Below are 19761 nucleotides of genomic sequence, written 5' to 3'. Positions count from 1 at the left end.
TTCATTTTGCCATTACTTTTAATAATAATCTAGTGAGATTTTTGAATGCACAAGCAGTCTTACAACAGCCGGTGCTCCAGACGGAGATCTGATCTCACCATCATCAAATCTGTCTGTGATTACATGAAGAAACAGATAAAACTGAGACAAACTGTGAGAGAAGTCTGCACATATGGTGGCATTGACAAATAAAAAACCTTGAACCTTGACATACATAATAAATGTATATCACACTTATATATTATGTAAACAAAAACGTTTATTTTGGATGCGATCAATCATTTGACAGCACTAATGTGTGTGTGTGTGCATTGTGTGTGTGTTGTGGTGTATATATACGTATATATATATATATATATATATATATATACATATATATATATATATATATATACATATATCTTATGTATATATATATATATATATATATACATTTTTATATATATATATAGGTTATATATATATATATATATATATATATATATATATATATATATTATATATATATATATATATATATATATATATATACGTATATATATATATACACCATATATTATACATATATATATATATATATTATATATATATATATATATAAATACTATATATATATATATATATATATATACATACACATATATATACATATATGCGTACAAATATTAGGGATGGGCATTCCAAGCAAAAATAATATTCGAAAATCGCTGGGTATTATTCAAAAATCGCACACCTCCCCTGCAAGCACACACAAACATCCATAAACACCCATAAACAGAGAGAGAGGGAGAGAGACGGTATTCACTCTTTCAATCTGTATGATAAACTGTTTAATTTAGAAGATGATAGGCTACCTTACCTCGAGCCATAAAAGGATTGTAATATGTTGAAACATATTAATATAATAAATATTAATGTATTAAGGATATTATTATGATGGCATTTAGTCGATTAGCATAAATCAACTGCTCATAAGGCCAAGATATTTCCATTTAAAAAAATGGAACCCCTAAAAGGAATAGATACAAGATGGGAGGAAAAATATACGTTACTTCAATATCGTCTGTTGCATTTATATCGTTGGGCATTTATACTGTATATAAACTGCGGGAATCAGTGAGCCATTATTAATATGCAGGGCATTGAAATCGCTTTTGAACATGCGCTTGTTTTTTTTATTTTAACTTTTTGAGATTCTCGATATCGTATGTGAGGGCAGCACTCTGCAGTACCTACCACACATTTTACAAGATTAGATGTTTGTCAGTGCTGCTCGGGATCTGCAAGTCATTCACCATCATCCTATCAGTCATATCTCCTTACTCTGTTTATGTGGTAAGTGAAATGTTATGTACTGTAATGTAACAGGCTACCGCTAGCAAGCAGCTAACCCTGTCCCTTTAGTGGCTCCGTAGAATGCGTTATTTGTTTTCTACGTCTTTCTGAACACTGATTCAGCCACACCTCTAACCCAGTCGGGGGTGTTTGTGGTCTACACAGAACTCTTATTGACACCGTCCCAAGTTACTGTAACCGTGCTACATCTTTTTTTTAAGCCACGCAAATCTACAGTGTGGCCGTGAGACAATGTGTTCTTCTGTTATCTTTGACAGCTTTTAGGTGCGTTATTGGCAGCACAACCCTCTGATTACATGAACCACCGCATCAGCAGGGAAAACATGGGGAAACTTTTTAAGACAATAATCGCACAACCTATTCGATATTCTATAATTAAATTAACTAATCGAATATTCAGAAATCGTCACCCAGCCCAATTATACTGTACCTATATACATACATACATATATTTTGTTATTTTTATTAATTTTCTTTTTCTTTTTTTTAATAACCAGGTAATGTAAAATGCTGAAAAATTGTGACTCGCCATGAACTGATAATATGACTGAAGATATTTTTAATTCCTGTTAAAAATCTAGAAATATATATATATTTTTTTTAATCTCCGCATCAAGCATTACAGCCTTGAGAAAAAGCAGCTTATTCTTACTGCAGAAAAGTGAACGGTTGCACTGCATGAGAACAGTAGGACATCAACAACTCTGCAGAAATGTCTTGTTTTTCATCCAGGACTAGATTTATTAAAATCCGTATACGTTTTGACATATTGTTTTTGCTTGTGTTGTTTCAGCAACAGGTTTTAGACGAACCAATCTTTCCTTATTCCTCCATCAGGTAAATGTAGCCAGTCACAGGATTTCTTACACCTATATCAATTACTTGTAGGTGAAGTGTGTAGTTCTGTGGCACTAGACTCACTAAACAGAACTGCAAACATGATGACTGTTTTCAAACAGGTTTCCATCTGTCATTGGTCTGACAGACAGATACCTACACCCCAAACTCATTGGCCATTGGTTGAGTCCCTTTTGCTATGCCAGAGTGATCAGAATTTTCAAACAAACAGATTAATGTTTTCACAAACAGAATCACTTTCAAGTAAAGCAAGCTACATATGGTTTACTTACAGTGGTCTTTGGATATAAATTATTTTTACATACTGAAAATGTACACATTTTAATCATTTAAAAACGTTCTTACTCTGTATCAGTTACTTACAGGTAAACTGTGTAGTTTCTGTGGTGCAACTGCAATTGTAACCATAATGACTGTTTTCAATTAGGTTTCTATCTCTATTTGGTCTGACAGATAGCCCCGCCCCAAACTCACACCATTGGTTGAGCCTCTGTTGCTATGCCAGGCTGGTCAGAATTTTCAAACAAACAAATCAATATTTTGACAAGCAGAGTCACTTTCAAGTTATTCAATCTTCACATGGTTTACTTACAGAGATCTATCAATAGTAATTATTTTAGCATATGGAAAATGTACACATTCCATTACATTTTAACAATTCAAAGTCTTTCTTACTCTGTCAATTACTTACATGTGAAGTGTGTCATTTCTTCATCACAAGACTCATCAAATGGAATTTTAACCATAATGACTGTTTTCAAACAAGTTTCTGTCCCTTTATTGCTGAGACAGACAGATAGCCCCGCCCCAAACACACCATTGGTTGAGGCTGTTGCTTTGCCAGGCAGATTGAAATTCTCAAACAAACATAACAGTGTTTTCACAAACAGAGCCACAGTGTTTACATTTCCAGGTGAATCAACCTACACATATTTAACTTAGTTGTTTCTGCATATTACGTTGGATTAAAGTATTTTAACATACAGAAAATGTACACAAATTTGTATTTTTTTTTTATTATGCTGCCAAAATAGCATGTCCAATGTTTTCATAGGTGTGTTTGTAAGCATGTGTGCACCTCACGCACATCTGCGTCATGTCCCCACACTCAGGGAAGGCCCATCAGATTATCTCACCTCCCTCCAGCAGAATTCAATCTGTGGGGCAAATATTGAATTATCCCAAGCTGCACCTGCACGTCCCTCTTGATTATAACCCTCCCTGCGCACGCTGCTGCCTTATCAACATCAAAGACAGGTCTTGCCTGTTTACCAGACCCGTTTGGCTCTCGGTTTGAATAATTAATGGCGATTTGTATTATTTTTCGGTCTAAGCTGTTTGTAGTATTAGACTTCAAAAGCAATGCAGCCCCTGTGTTTGCATTATGCTATTTAATTGCCTACACGTGGCCTTGCCATTCATCTCTGTCCATTTATAACACAGCCTTGATGGAGCCGAATGAAAAATAGAGTTAGTTGTATTGGTGCACAATATGCAACAAGCGTGTTTAGCTTGTAATGATGTTGTTTGGAGTTAAGGAAAACCTTTTATTGGACATAATGTCAGATTTATAGCTTATTTATGGTTTAATTTTATTATTTTCAAATACAAGTATAACTATATCTGCCGTTACTGTGGCATAAAATGACTTGCACTGCCCATTTCTAGTTGTTCCTCAGTGTGTTTGGCTGGGAAAATTACAGAGACACTCTTTGAAGGTGGTTTTGGTGCGTCTAAAAATAATACTATAAATGGGTGTATGTTTTTACAATGGAAAGAGACACAGAAGGGGATTGAGTGCTCAGAGCAAGGGGACCTGTCAACAGTCAAGCTCTAGAAAGGTGTGAGATACTGCATTGTTCTTCATGTGATAGGTAATTTGTTTTTGTAATGAGACCTCTTTGTTGCGGTAGTGGTGGTATGGTGCAATGTTTAAGATCAGAGCTGATTGTAGGATCGAACCCTTCAGGAGACAATTGAGCAAGACAATTGACCTCAAGGTTTCTGAATGAGGACCGAAATTAGTATGCATGTATGCTTTGCTTTATTTATTTATTTATTTATTTTAGTTGCTTTATCAGTTGGAAAATATGCGAAAATATTTACAATAATGTATTTAGTAAATGTCATATATTTCATGTATATAATTTTTGCAGTATAAAATCATGTATACTATATAATATTATAAATGTATAATATAAATAAAATTAAAATCACAAGCTGAATTCAGAGCAATTAAATAATTAAAAGAAATATTGTCACATTGATTTTTTATGTAATCACTCATATGTATACTGAGTTGTTATATAAATTGTAAAGTATGTGAAAATATTTACAATATACGTTTAGTAAATCTGAGTAATTTTTCATATATATATATATATATATATTTATTTCCATATATATTTTTACAATATATATAAAATCAAGTATATAATTTTTACAATACAAAATCATGTATACTATATAATATTATAAATAATATATAAAATAATTATAAATAGAATTTTAATATTTTTTTTATTTTATGTAAGTTAGTTATTTTTTTTATTTTATTTATATAATCACTTTAAAATTATATATGCTATAAGTTTTTTATTTTAATTTTATTTATTTAGAGTTGTTATATACATTGTAAAACTATATATATATATAATATATATATATATGCAAATATTTTGAAAAAAATAATATATATATATATATTATATATATAAATTATTTTATTTTTTTTTTTTTTTTTTTTTTTTTTCCAAAATATTTGTATTTTAGGAAGGGGGTCAAAAAGAAATCAAATGATGTTAGGCTACATCATCCTTCCCTGCTGTTTGGTTGAAAATGGAAATCAAATATTTCCCAGCCCCTCATTCACGTTTTACTCTTCCCACAGTACAGCTCATCAGCCTCAATCCTCAGTGCTTTCTAATTAAAACAGCAGCAGCTGGCATGCCTCCCCTGCAGATGTGTCTGGATTCACTTCACACATCTTTAGCTATCCTAACAACAATGTGCCAGTCAAGGCGAGCTTGGAAGTTGGCACTTGCCATTCAAAAGCATACCTGTGAACGTCCTTGAAGGGTTTCTTTTACCCAAGTGGTTTGTAAGCGAGTAAACTGCTCATCAGCGGCCCTTTGAGAGAGATGAGAGTTAACAACTGTTATGATATGTGCAGATGCAGCCATGCAATATATAGCCTTGGTTTGAGCAAGCGGATCGATTTGAAGGATTCAGCCGTGAAAGAGGAAGGTAAGGAGTGCTGTGATCTCCTGAGGTTTGATAAAAGACTAGTCTTGGAAGGATGTGAAGGTATGTAGTGTAGATACAGCAGTCTGCTTTCTTGGAATCACACCACTGCAGACTGAGTCGGTTTCCATTTAGACTAGGACTCCTTATGAAACCTTGGACGCGAATAGACTGCTTTACTAGATGGTAACTACGTTATTGGGCGAAAAACTACATGACTACATCTTTTAAATCTACCTAAACTTTTGTCTGTAAACCCTATTTTCTTATCTTTTAGAATTTTCTTAGTTAACAGTTTATCAGTTATAATCCATATTGTGATATAATTGTTAATACACTTTCTCAATGCACTTTCGTGTCTTATCTTCTAGCCTGTAATTTTCTGAACAAATGTAATACTTTGTATTGCCTCTTTGTTGTAATCCCTTCAGTTAAAAGCTTCTGCTAAATGAATAATTTAGATGAATAAATGAAGGTTGGGAACTGCTGATATAGAGAATGACCACACACACTACAGGAACCACAGTAAAGTCACATTTTATTGACACAGTTGGGGTCAATGCCATACAAAAGAGTCTTTTTTTAACAAATATTTGTTTTGTTTTTTTGTGCAGTGGAGTAAAACTGTTGAATAAGGCCATGTTCCCTCCTCATTACTGTAGTTTGTGCACAGCGTCTGGCACGCAAAGTCCTTGAGCTTTAGCCAGTATCTCTCTGGCACCTCCTCCCCCTCGCTGAAGATGGAGGGCGACCCGTGGTGAGGGTTTGGTCAATGATGAAGGGCCATCATTAGCAAACCACTCTCTATTTTTCCCTCCCTTTTCCTGAATGATGTCCAGATGCCAGTCTGAGCACCTGCTCATTCAGAGTTCCTGCCTACTGAATACGGTGTATATTGTGTGTATATATGTACATGGCATCCAACAGCCAAAACGAAGGGTCAAAACCAGGTCTCCCTTCTCTGCTGAATGGCTGTCTAACCTCTAATATTCATAATCTGATCAAGGATGGATTCGCTGTCCTCAAACACCTCTCAATCAGAATGAAAGCCTTGAAGGTGACCTCCACAGTCATTGAAAAGAGATTTTCTTATTTCTCCTTTAGTAGATAGTGTGGTTGCCTCAAGGTCATTCAAATGTTAGTACACTATTTGCTTCCCTTTCATTTTTCCTTGTATAGCATTCCTCTCTTTGACGGTAGTCATCTCTCGCTGTCGGTCTCAAATACGCCGCCATTGATCTTTCATTTCCTCATCCTCCCTGGAGTCTTATCAAATTACGACTCCTAGGTTTTTCGTTTCAACCTCTATCAGCATGTGATGGATCCTGACGCAGCTGATCTGATGTTTGTTGTGCATTATACGCCACTTACCTGACTGTCAATGATCAGCTGAGTGGCATGAAGCAACATATTGGATCATTAAAATGAAAGGGTTTAAGCTAATGCGAAAGGAGACCTCTTGAATTATCATACTTTCAGGGTTTCCAATGATAGTTGACCTCAAGTCAATCTAGATGTTAAGCTCATGAGTTTTAAAACTGACTGGTCTAATTTAAAAAGGGATAATTTACCCAAAAATGAAATGTACATTAATTACTTAAATTTCCAAAATTTCTCGTTCTCTCATTTCATTAAAAATATCTTAATATGTGTTCCAAAGATGAATGAAGGTCTTACGGTTTTGGAATGACATGAGTGTGAGTAATTAATGACAGAATTTTAATTTTTGGGTGAACTATCCCTTTAAAACTGGTGAAGTGTAAACAATCATTTGGATTTCTATGTGCGTGCGCATTTATGGTGGGGACCTTACTGAATTTGGGTTGTTATAATAAAATGTTGTATTAAGGTAGATAAGAACCCAGAATCCTTCATACTCGAGGCAGAAATGTTGCAACCATATGTAACTATAAAACATCGATTGATGATCTAGTGGTAATTGTTGAACCACTGACCTGCAAACATCCCTGGTGGAGGAAGTAATTTATTAAATATTAAATGTCACAAGTTGAATTTGAGCACTTGTATTGGTTGGCAATAATGATTGCTAATTCAAAAAGTAATTAGTGTGCTATTGACCTGCTCTCTAGATCAATACATCACATATATATTTGACAGAATATGTGTTATCAAAAAAGTAAAAGATTATATTACTAATGATGCACCAAAATGCAAAATCCAGGCTGAAACCAAAAATTCGGGATACACTTGGCTGAAAACCAAAAATGAAAATTTTACTTTATTTTAAAACACGGCATATTGAAGAGCACCAAATTTATAAAATTGAGATCAAATCGACAAAATTTGAAATCTGAGGCTTTGTTTTATTTCAAAAGTAACAAAGCACAAAGCTTACTGTGATTATTGGATGGCAGGCACACTACAAATATTCAATGACATTTTGTTCAAGCATCAACAGAAAACAGTAAAGGTTAGTTTTGAAATGTAAGAATCTGTCTCAATATCGATTAAACTCGAGATGTCGTCCTAGAATCTACACTTGACAAGTTTACCTGTTGAGAATATATATACTGTTCAAAACAGCGAAGGATTATATTGCATTATTTGTTCATAACACAAATGATGTTAAATAACACCCATTGAGAATATATATACTGTTCAAAACAGAGAAGGTCGGTCCATGCAAATTTGTAATGCAAAGTAATATGCTTTGTGCTATTGTGAATTTTTTAGCAGGTACATGATAGTTTGTTGTGAATTTTTATTTGATTTTAATATGCTTTGTGCTATTGTGAATTTTTTAGGGTTTGGATCTTACGCTTTCAAAGCTAGCATGCCTTTCCTAAATTACCTCCCCTGCTTTTAATATGTTTGCTGTTTCGCAGATGAGGCGTAAAATCAGCTTTTAATGGACTAGACCAGTTATCAGACACAGACAGACCCTGTCTATTTTGACCTCCCTTACACCTCTCCTCTCTTTCCTCACACAGGAGGTACGACACTCTCGCTTCATCCATTTGCCAAAGTTTTATGTCGCTCCTACAGTCCTGAAGCTTTTAATTAGGCCTCTCACATGGTAGCTGTGCTCTCTCGATGTGCCCCTGAAGAGCTACACCACAGTGATGGGCTTTCATAATGCAAAATGTCACGGATATACGCATTTCTGACCTCTCTTACATATGACAGCTGTGGTTTTAATCGAAAAGACTACTGAAACTTGCACGTTAAAGAGCCACGGTAAGGGTCACAAGGGATTGTTAAAATGTAGAAAAGACTTTATAGTGCCCCTATTATGCCATTTCCAATATTGCCTTTCATGCAGTGTGTAATATAGCTGTATGTGAATGTAAACGATCTGCAAAGTTGTAGAGCTGAAAGTGCACGATAAATAAAGTTTTTTTTTTTTTTAATCTCACAAAATAAAGAATCAACTCTGAACCGCTGAAACGAGTAGTTAGCAATTCGAATCCCACTTCCGTGATGGCTACACGTCACGGGGTAACATATTTGCATAATTCCCGGCTATGTTCTATGTTGGCCAGCCACATAATAGATGTTTATATTTTCTATCGAGCGTTCAAAATACAGAACTATTGAAATAGGCGTAACATTTCCGACATGCGCTGTATGCCGTAGACCAATCACAACAGACTGGGCCATCTGACCAATCAGAGCAGAGCAGGCTCACGGAAAGGAGGGGTTTAGAGAGACTGAATCTTTGAACTGCTTCAAACTAATTTTTTTAAAATCACTGGAAAATGAGGTGATATTAAATGCACATTTTGAGAAAACGAAAGCGTTTTTTTTTTTTTTACCTTGCATGCATGTAATCCTAATGCAGGAGACTCCTAAAACAATATTAGGAACAGTAAAAATGGTATAATAGGGGCACTTTAAAGGATAGGAGAAAGTAGTTAAAAGTGTAAAACATCTTCACCAACCATCTGCCAGTGGCCTCATTTTGTTTAGGTGTCTGAAACCAGCAAACTAAATTGCCTGGTTTTCTTTGATTCCGTATTCCGAAGTTCCCTCACGGTTTCTCATCAATGAAGTCCTAACTGATGGTCCACTGTGGTTTAAAAGTGCCAGTGAATCATCTCCGTCTGAAGTGTTTTGTTTCTTTATGGCCACCAGCAGCACCTACACTGAATTTTGATAGCACGAAAACTGAAGAACCCTCAAAAAAATCTTTTGAGGTTCATGAGAAGCAGCTGGCTTGGAAGATTATCAAATGTTCCCGGTGCTCAAGAGTCCAGTCACTAATTTTCCTTGAAGTCCCAGCTGAGATACCATTTCCGTAACAGCCATTTAATACAGACTATGGAGAAATGCGAGACGGGTAAAAGCAAAGCGAGACTTTCACTTTGTTCCTTTTGCAGGAAGTGCCACAGGACGAACCAGGCCTAGTTTTGATTTGAGCTTGTGTTAGGTCAACTAAGGGCCTTTTTGTTAAGATTAATACGACACGGTTTAAAGCGCTCATGGTGATTAAATACTGCAGGCTCTGCTCTGTCCTTCCTTCAGCCATTTACTGCTGTGTGAACATGAATCGATTACGTGAGCTCTGTAAGTTAGATGTAATATCACCTGAGCCGTGAGCTGTAAAAAATTCAATTCTGTTCTCCACTCAACCTGGAAAACCTCAAGCGCCTGAAACGCATCGTTTCATTTTTTCATTCTTGTCAGAGAAAAATTAAAATTAGTCTACTCGACCTCGGCAATCATAAGGGCTCTTGAAATTCCTGTCAATGCAAAGCTTAAAAACAATTTTTGACATGTTTTATTGATTCCAAGTAACATAGGCCGCGTACACACTATATAGCTAAAGCTTGGCGCCACGGTTGTCTGCATACATTAGGTTAGAATAGTTTGATTTCGAATGGCCTTAAATTAAAAAGATCTGCATATGGTGACATAATGTGTAATTTCAAGCCATGCTAGGCTCAGTTCCCGGGTGACATACCGAGGACATTCTCGAAATGAGAAATGCTTTACTCTCTGAGCCTTGGGGCTTTTCGGATTGCATGTCAATACTGTTTACTGTACTCAGCTTGATGTATAGATGCTTGTGTAAACAGTACCTTTATCTTTGTCCTCTAGGAAAGTAATTGCTTTTGTTTCCAGACCTATTCCCTGACTTGTCCTTTCTCCGTGTTTGCATTTAGAGGTGATAAGGCAGAGGTACGCGGACCTGCCAGGAGACCTGCTGATCGTGGAACTGGAGAAAGACCGGAATGGCTTGGGACTCAGTCTGGCCGGGAACAGGGATCGCTCCTGCATGAGCATCTTCGTGGTGGGGATCACCGCTGGAGGGCCGGGCAGCAGAGACGGACGCATCAAAGTGGGCGATGAGCTGTTGGAGGTGAAACGCACAAACACACAGTGAAGTGATTGTGAGTGGAGGGTGTTGAATTGTTGAGGTGGGGCTTCATCTCCAGCTTACCGAACAGTATATCTTTAACCAAACCGAAAAAAATCACAGTAAATTATTTGTTTATGAGCAGTCATTTTAATTGATATGAATTGCTTTATTAATGAGTAGCCTATAGGGGTGTAACGGTACATGTATTCGTACCAAATGAACATCTCATGCCTCGTGTAATCACGGAAAGACGTCAACAAAACAGCTTGTAGACAAAATGTCACGTAGCATTTCATTTACCTCAGGCAAGTCTCCACAGCTCATCAGTTTACCAGAGAAATTAAGTCTAGAGAGCATTTTGCAAAATATTAGCAGGTTGTATTTAGTTTTTTAGTTAGCATTTCATTTACTTAAATAAACATTTTAAGAAACAAGTTATGACTCTGTAAATGATTAGCCTACATTTCAACAACAAATAGAAACTGTATAATTTAGAAGTTTAATTTAAGTTAATTTAAATGTTTTTAAAGTGTTTTTTTGATTTTTTTTTTTTTTGTTGTTGTTTATAATAGTTAGAAATTGAATTTAAGTTTGGGCTCTGTTGTTAATTGTAACCTTATAGAAGGGCTCCCTGTAGTTTAGAGCAGAAGCTGACGTACATTTTTATAGATTTTATTTTAAATTTCTATAAGAAGATTTTAATTGAATTCATTTAAAGAGAGCAATTTGTTCAGTAAACCACTGTTAAATAAAAAAAAAAAAAACAATTTGTTTAGTTTTTTTTCCTCCTGCTGTACCAAAATTATACCGAACCTTGATGTCAAAACCGAGGTACGTACCGAACCGTCATGTTTGTGTACCGTTACACCACTAGTAGCCTTAATAATATTAATAATAATAATAATAATAATCATGGATTTTATTTAAATATAAATAGTTATTAATTACATTTAGGTAATTCTATTGTTTTATTAATGAATGAATTTTATCATGCATATTCTTAATTTTACTTATTATAATTTATTAAATATTAAATATTCTAAATATATAAATCTATCATCTATCTATCTATCTATCTATCTATCTATCTATCTATCTATCTATCTATCTATCTATCACAGATGTCTATCTGTCTTTCTGTCTTTCTTTCTGTCTATCTTCTCTATCATTTTGCTCCTCTCATTCCTTCTATTTCTCTATCATTTGTTCCTTCTACCTGTCTGTTGGATTTTTTAATTGATTAATTTTATATTTTATTAATTACTTTTTTTTTTATTTATTTTGTTTTATGAATTAACAACATTTCATATTTTTTACTATTATATCATTAATATAAATTAATAAACTATATTGCTTAATATAATTTATTCAGTTTTAATACAAACTTATATGTATTAAACCAAGAATGTTATTTATTAATTAACTATATTTCTTATTTTTTTTTTTTTTTTCATTATTATAAATTATTTATTTAATTTGATTTATTTAATTATATTGTTTATTATAATTTATTATTTATTATAAAATTATGAATTAAAAGCTATCTTGTCCTCTCTTTTTTTTTTTTTTTTTTTTTTTTCTTTCTCTAGGTAATAGCCTTTTCCTGTTGAGCCCCTTGTAATCCAAGGGGAAAATGGTGGTTTCCATCAATTTCATTCTTGTTTTGGTCTAATGCTGAATGAAGCACGGGGCTCGAGGGTCGTCTGGCTCAGTCTCATACAGCCAAAATCACTCTGAGTCTTGAGGGACGTGGTGGCCAGGCTCTCTGTTCTGGATGTGGATCACCTGGTCCTTCTATCTCTGTCTCGACCTGTTTATATCTGTGCCTCAACTATAAATGTGCAAACGAGTGTGTGGGGTTTTTCCTCAGATGGGCGGATGAATTTCAAATGAAGCCACCTGCCCTCAGTTTCACTGTCTGTGTCTGTGCTTATCACTTTCTCTGCCTCCCTCTTCTGCTCGCTTTATCTCTCCTAGTGTTTCTCTAGCTCCTTCAACCCCACAACCTCACCATGAGACAGAATTCATTGCGAGATAAAACGCACAGATAACGCCAGATCACTTTTATGTTTTTATACATGCACAATTTTAATGTTTTTATTCATGAGTGCTGCTTTGGTTTGAAATGGCCACACCCCACAGGAAGTTGAATTTGAAATTTAATTTAAATTCCAAGAAACTGAGTTGTCCTGTCATTTAAAATTTGTAAGTTTGTGACAGAATGTGAATAATTAAAATAATTCTTTTAAACCAGTAATTTTCACAAATTATGGCTGTTTATTCCCTGATGTCAAGAATATGTTTTCCCTCCGATTATTGAAATGAAAAATAAAAAAAGCAAATCCATATTTTAATATTTAATCAATGGAACTTTGGGAAATTAATTAATTGATTTATTTATGTATATTATATACATAATATAATTATAATTTATTAATATCAAATAATCACTCATATTGAATATATGTGAGGGACTATTAACAAAAAATTCCTATCATTTTAAATAGTTTTTTTTTTTTTTTTTTTTTTGACGTGAATAATTAAAAATATATATATTTTAAACCAGTTATTGTAACATATTATGGTCATTGTATTACTGACATCAGGAATAGTTTTTTTCTTCGATTTATTAAACATTAAAAAAGCAAATCCACAAATTAATATTTAATCAATTTATTATATAATTTATGAAACATTTTGGTGAATTTATTTGACCATAAAATTAAAAAAGGCAATGAAATATAATTAGTAATTATATTTATTATTTATTAGTAATTATATTATTATATTAATGTTTATTTATGACAAGTACATTTAAATATACAAATTTATACAGGCAATTAATATCATCTAATATTTCTGAAAATAGCACAGGGTGTATATTATATTATGTTTATGAGTAATTTATGCTTTACAAAGTAAAACAAAGTATTATTGAAACTACACTTTTAGTTTACTTAAAAATGACTGAATCTTATCTGCTACTTTTAATTTACATTCAGCTCAAATTCAGGAAGGCATTCGCAATTCATTTCTGAATGAACTCAGCTGGTCCTCCATATTGCCGCAACCCACAATAAATTCCCTGATCTTTTCCCGTCCAGATGGCATTTTGGTTTCCACGTTCGCTTCCTCCTCGGAATTGCCTATCGATTTAGCAATTTGGTCGACACGTACGAATGGCATATTTTGGTGTAGAATTTGAGGCCTGGAGCAGGCGAGGCTCAGAGCCATGCTCGCTGACCTTTGTCTAATATCTATCTCCATTAGACGTGAACACACTGCGGCATTAGTCACGATCCGCTAGTGCTCCTGCTTAATGATTCTGTCACAGGTGATTGGAGACACAAGTCAAACGGTCTCAGATACATGTTCGCAAACTCAGATGTTTTTATTGGAGACACAAGTCAAACGGTATTAGGTTGTTTTTTAGGGATGTGGTTCTCAGCATGGACATGACAGACACACAACTTTTCCCAACATTACGATTTCAGGTTGGGAGCGTAAGTGTAAAGTTTGGCTGCAAATTGTTGCTGTTTCCCCCCCCACAAGTTTCTCAGTTTTACCTTTTTACCTTTTTAATTTTGTGTTGTTGCCATTTTCTCCCACATTTCTGTTTTAACTGCTTTGTTGCAGTTTTTGTGTGTGTGTGTTTTGTGTTCTGTTGTTCTTTTTATTGTTTTGTTGCCATTTTCCCCCAAGTTTCTCAGTTTTACTTTTTTAAATTTTCAAACCTTATTTTTTATTTTTTTGGCATTTTCCCCCACCTTTCTCTATTTTACCTTTATTGCAGTTTCTTGTTTTTTGTTCTTGTTGTTTTTGTTTGACCCCCCCCAAGTATGTCAAACAAAACATCCCCCCAAGTTTCTCATTTGTACTTTTACATTTTTTTTAGCCATTTTCCCCCAAGTTTCTCTGTTTTTTTTTTTTTGTTTGTTTTATTGGTTTGTTTTTTTTTATTTTTATTTTTTATTTTTTTATTTTTTTGACACCTTATACTCTTAGATTTGTACACTTTTTGGTGTTTTGTTTTGTATTTTTGTTTTGTTTTTGGTGTTTTGTTTTGTATTTTTGTTTTGGCATTCCCCCCACATTACTCTACATTTTCTCCATCTTGGGCGATTTTGTGTTTTTTTTTTTTGTTTAGGTTTTTTTTTTTTTTGTTTTTGTTTTTAAGTTTTCATTTTGGTTTTTTTTGAAGCATTTTAGCATTTTAAGTTTCTCTTGGGCTTTCTATTTGTTTGTTTTGTTTAGGTTTTTTTTGTTGTTGTTTTGTTTTTGTTTTAACATTCCCCCCACATTTCTCAGATGTATTTTTTAAATTTTCACACTTTTTTGTTTGTTCCCCCCACATTTCTCAGATGTATTTTTTAAATTTTCACACTTTGTGTGTGTGTTGTTGTGCATTTTATCCCAAGTTTCTCTGTTTTGTTTTGTTTTGTTTTGTTTTGTTTTGTTTTGTTTTACATTTGTTTTTTTTGTTTTACATTTTTTTGTTTTAATTTTTATGTTTATGTTTCAGTTTTTATCAGTTTTGTTTATTTTTTTTAATTGTTTTTAATGGTGGTTTTATTTGTTTTCTTTGTAGGTATGTGTATGTTTTTCATTTCAATTTACCTCGAGTACTGCATATAAATGAATCATAAAATATGATAAAACTACAATGTTAACATCATTTTACTGTTTTCTGTGACAAGTCTTGTTTTTTGTCCTGTGCTAACAGAATTTCTTGTGTTTCCATCAGATAAACAACCAGGTGTTGTATGGCAGAAGCCACCAGAACGCATCGGCCATAATAAAAAGCGCCGCATCGAAGGTCAAACTCGTCCTAGTCCGGTAAGAGACCCTCCGACACGACCCTCAGCCTGCTGTTTTCACACACTACCATCTGTTCATTTAAAAAAAAAATGACTTTCATTTCAGCTTTGTTATGAATTCTTAAACTCATTAAAAATAATGAGATCATGAATTTATTATAATGTAATATAATGTTTTTACCTCTGGAGCTTTGAAATGTGTGATTAATTGCAACAAATTCAATTAATTATCAATTATTAACTCATTGACAGCTCTACTGTGTATAACAAGCTCAAAATGTTGTCCATTATTGTCAGTCTTGAGCTTCAACCAGACAAGCTTGCAGAAACTGATATTCTTCCCTTCTTGCAATTACTTTAACCAAGCAATCTCACTTCCCCAAAGACAAATGTAGTGCATTTTTCTCCTGTCCAAACTCCTTGATCAAGCTGAAAACCCATTAAACAGGCTTTTTAAGGAAGCAATTGCGGTCTGTGTATGATCCAGATCAAGTTATCTCTGTCTCTTGTCACTTTGAAAAGTGGCGTCATTGTTCCTAAGTACCGAATAAAACACATGCTGGCTTGTGCGTATTCTTAGCAACACGAGCAAAGCCATGTGTCACTGATACAGTATTTTGATAGCAGTATTTCTGGAGTTGTCATGTCCTCCCATCCAGAGAGTGAGGTGTGATGTGGTTTAATAAACTGGAACTGCTATCACTATAAAGCGTTTTTTAATCGCTTAGAGGATTTTTGTAATGCAACACATGGTTTTAACGCAGCACAGTCCTTCAGTCCATCATAAACGAAAGCTGGCTTTGTCATTACAGTCTTAATCAGAGACTTATCATCTCTTTCTGTTCATATCTCATGTGTTTGTGAGTATTTGTTAGCTTGACCTTTATTTAACTGCTTGTTTTGTCAGTCCGACAGGTTTTGCTGATAACGGCTGTGTAAAGACATCTATATCTCCTGGCTATCTACAGCTAATTATCAGAAGTCTGAGAAATATGACGGGCAGCTCCGTTAACGTCTGTCAAAACAGCGTTAACGTGCTACTGAACGTTAATAGATTCACTTTAATGGATGTCCAGTTTGCTGGAAAGCCCTTGTTAAATTATTTATATTGTGTCAAAAGTCATTTGGCGACAAATGATGGAATGCAATAGAGGAGAGCAGGTTGCCATTTCAGCGTAACTGGCCAGTGGTCAAGATGAAAGCGTGTCCATCTGTGACGCCAATGGCAAAATGTCACCGTTGTTTACCAAAGGGATATCAGAACTGGATTAAAACAGGACACTAGTTCAGATTTGGTGTTTCGATCAGAAGGCGTTATTTGGTTATTTGGTTTCATAAATTCTGATCACCTCCGTTGACCTCACCTTGACAGAAACACATTAGCTGTAATTGGAAATGGGTCATTTAGTGAGCAAAGACAATAACACCATGGTGAACAGAAGGAGGGGTATATGGAGCGATATTACCCTTTACGCGAGAATTCATAGCGCAACATCTCAATTCCATCAGTCCTTATCGATCTGAGCAGATAAATCTGGGACAAGAGATGTAGAGAGCGAGCCGGACCAATTTTGGCATCATCGAAAGGATGGGAATCATTTTTCTTGGATATGCGGTTTTTAAAGGGATAGTTCACCCAAAAATGAAAATACTGTTATCAGTTACTCACCCTCCATTTTTTTTCAAACCTTATGAGTTCTGTTGAGCACAAATGAATATATTTTGAAGAATGTTGGTAACCATAGTTGACGGTAGCCATTGACTTCCATAGTATAAAAAAATACCATAAAGTTCACATTCTTCAAAATATATATTTTTTTGCGCGTGTGTTCAACAGAAGAAAGAAACTCTTATAGATTTGGAACGACAAGAGGGTGAGTAAATAATGACAGATTTTTTTATTTTTGGGTGAATTGTTCCTTCAAGATGTTTTGCTGATGAAATTACAAATAATATAACGTTTGTGTCACTACTTTTGTAGAATTGTGTGAATGCTTTATACTTTTGTGTCATTGCATGTGATTTGCTGTGTATGGTTATTAATATTTAATATTTTCTGTTGGTTGATAGGAATGAAGATGCTATCAATCAAATGGCTGTCGCTCCTTTTCCTTCCCAGCCTTCCTCGTTCTTCTCCAGTGAGGTATGATACTTTATGAACGGCTATATATGATTTCATTCGAATCTGTGTTTATCGAGTTTCTTCTTCTGTTTTTTTTGTCCAGTTTTAAGTATAAATAAATTTGTTAATGTAATATTTTAAAATCTAGATTTTAGAAGCTCTATTATTAGATTATGTATTATTATATTAATCTGGTAATATTTTATTTATTTATTGGATAAATAGCCTGTTTTGTCCTAATAATTTTGTCAACCACCTTGAAAACGCATTGGTCCAAAATCATGCTCCACATAATATAAATGTTATGCTTATGCTCATGTTATGCCTTCAGAAAAAAAAAATAATAATAATAATAATAAATACATCAATTTTTTTAACTATAAAAATATATATTTTAATTTAAACACAAATGAACACATTTTAAATACATTTGTTAATTTAATGTTTAAAAATATAGAAAACACATTTAATATTTAATATATTAACATTAACCTGTTATTGTTGTTATACTGTTGCTAGATTATATATTATTGTTTTAATATGATAATATTATATTTATTTATTTATCTGTTTGTTTATTTATGTAGTTTTTGCATAAATTGCCTGTTTTGTCCTAACCACATCAAGCAATGTGTTATAGCACGAGTTTGTTGACCACCATGAAAATTCATTGGTCCAAAATTATGTTCCACATTGAATATGCTGTGCCACAATCTACAGCATGTTCACTTTCAGGAAAAAATATTAGAAAAATAAGAAAAAGAAAAAAACATTAATTAATTATATTAATTATATTAATTAAATGAATTAAAAAATAACAAATTAATAAATTATTATTATTTTTTTACATTTTACATGTACAAATGCATATAGATGTCACATTTAATATTTAATATATTAATAATAAATAGTTATATTATCATTTATTTTTATTTCATTGACAATATTTAGTTTATTTTTTATCCATTCATTCATTTACTTAAATCTTTAATTAATTTATTGAGGTAATTAGAGGTCCTCAGCCCTTCCTGCATTGCTAAAGAAAAATGTTAGAAGAGTTCAGCTGATTTCAGAACTGTTTTTCAGACACATCAAAATACGCCAGCAGTTCCAGCTCCAGCCGAGAAGCCACAGTTACCCGAGAGCCTCCCTCTGAGCAGAAACTCACCTGAGCCGCCGATAATCAAGGTAATGATTATACAGATATTAATAATTATACACAAATAAAGATTCTATAAAAATACAGTTTGATATAGAGTCTAATAAAAGAGAAGAGTGCACTGAATATGTGAAATGATTATATTAAGTAATTTTATTCTTTTTGTTATGATTTTTGAAAGGATATGATGCAAGAACGTAGCAACTATTGCCATCATTATGAAAAAAAATAATGACTTTTGACTCAGCGTTTTACGACTCTATCCCATCTCCCCTCATTGTCAGTCTGAGCTCGGACCAGCTGTTTCTGCCCTAAATGTGGATTTGTTTCGGTAAACAAACAGTTGAAAACAGCAGCTCATTGTTATCGGCTGCCTCTGGCTTAACTCTGTCCTGAATGGAGGCAGCGAATGCAGTTTTGACCTAGTTGAGGCTCTGCGGGGAGTATCTAGGCCTTGTGCTTTATTTTACCTGTTTGCCTGACTTCTCATACAGGATCAGCCCAGCGTGGGGCGGCCCATGAGCTCCACGCAGACAGATCAGACGCAGAAGACTTTCAGAGATGGAGAGTCAGCATTGAAGGTGAGGAACACCTTAGAAGATCTCAATGAGTATGTTCAGAATCATATGCTGCCTGTACTGTATTTGCAAAATGTATACTGTGCTCAGTATTGCGATGCAATTTATTGTTTTTGTAAAATACCCATATAAATAATTTATTGTTTAGTATTTATAAGTCAGTTTATATTTCTGTATGTATAATTTGTATTTGATAATTTATTATTTAAATCATTTTTACAACTTTTTACATTTTTATTTTTTAGCTTATGTATAAAAATAAATGCAAACATACGTATGTATATATAAATATATTCTTCTGTGTG

General features: G+C 33.7%; 1 protein-coding gene across 1 annotated transcript in view; it reads left to right on the top strand.

The window, feature by feature from the left end:
• The window catches only part of LOC109051290 (inaD-like protein), a 114376-nt gene that overhangs the window by 74153 nt on the left and 20462 nt on the right, over window positions 1-19761 (top strand). Inside the window, 5 exon segments of the mRNA XM_042749231.1 lie at window positions 10584-10780; window positions 15525-15616; window positions 17668-17740; window positions 18806-18907; window positions 19373-19459. Coding sequence (XP_042605165.1) covers window positions 10584-10780; window positions 15525-15616; window positions 17668-17740; window positions 18806-18907; window positions 19373-19459 — 551 coding nt within the window.

The sequence above is a fragment of the Cyprinus carpio genome, chromosome B22, assembly GCF_018340385.1.
Source record: "Cyprinus carpio isolate SPL01 chromosome B22, ASM1834038v1, whole genome shotgun sequence".
Lineage (NCBI taxonomy): Eukaryota > Metazoa > Chordata > Actinopteri > Cypriniformes > Cyprinidae > Cyprinus > Cyprinus carpio.
This window is presented reverse-complemented; position numbering and strand designations above follow the sequence as displayed.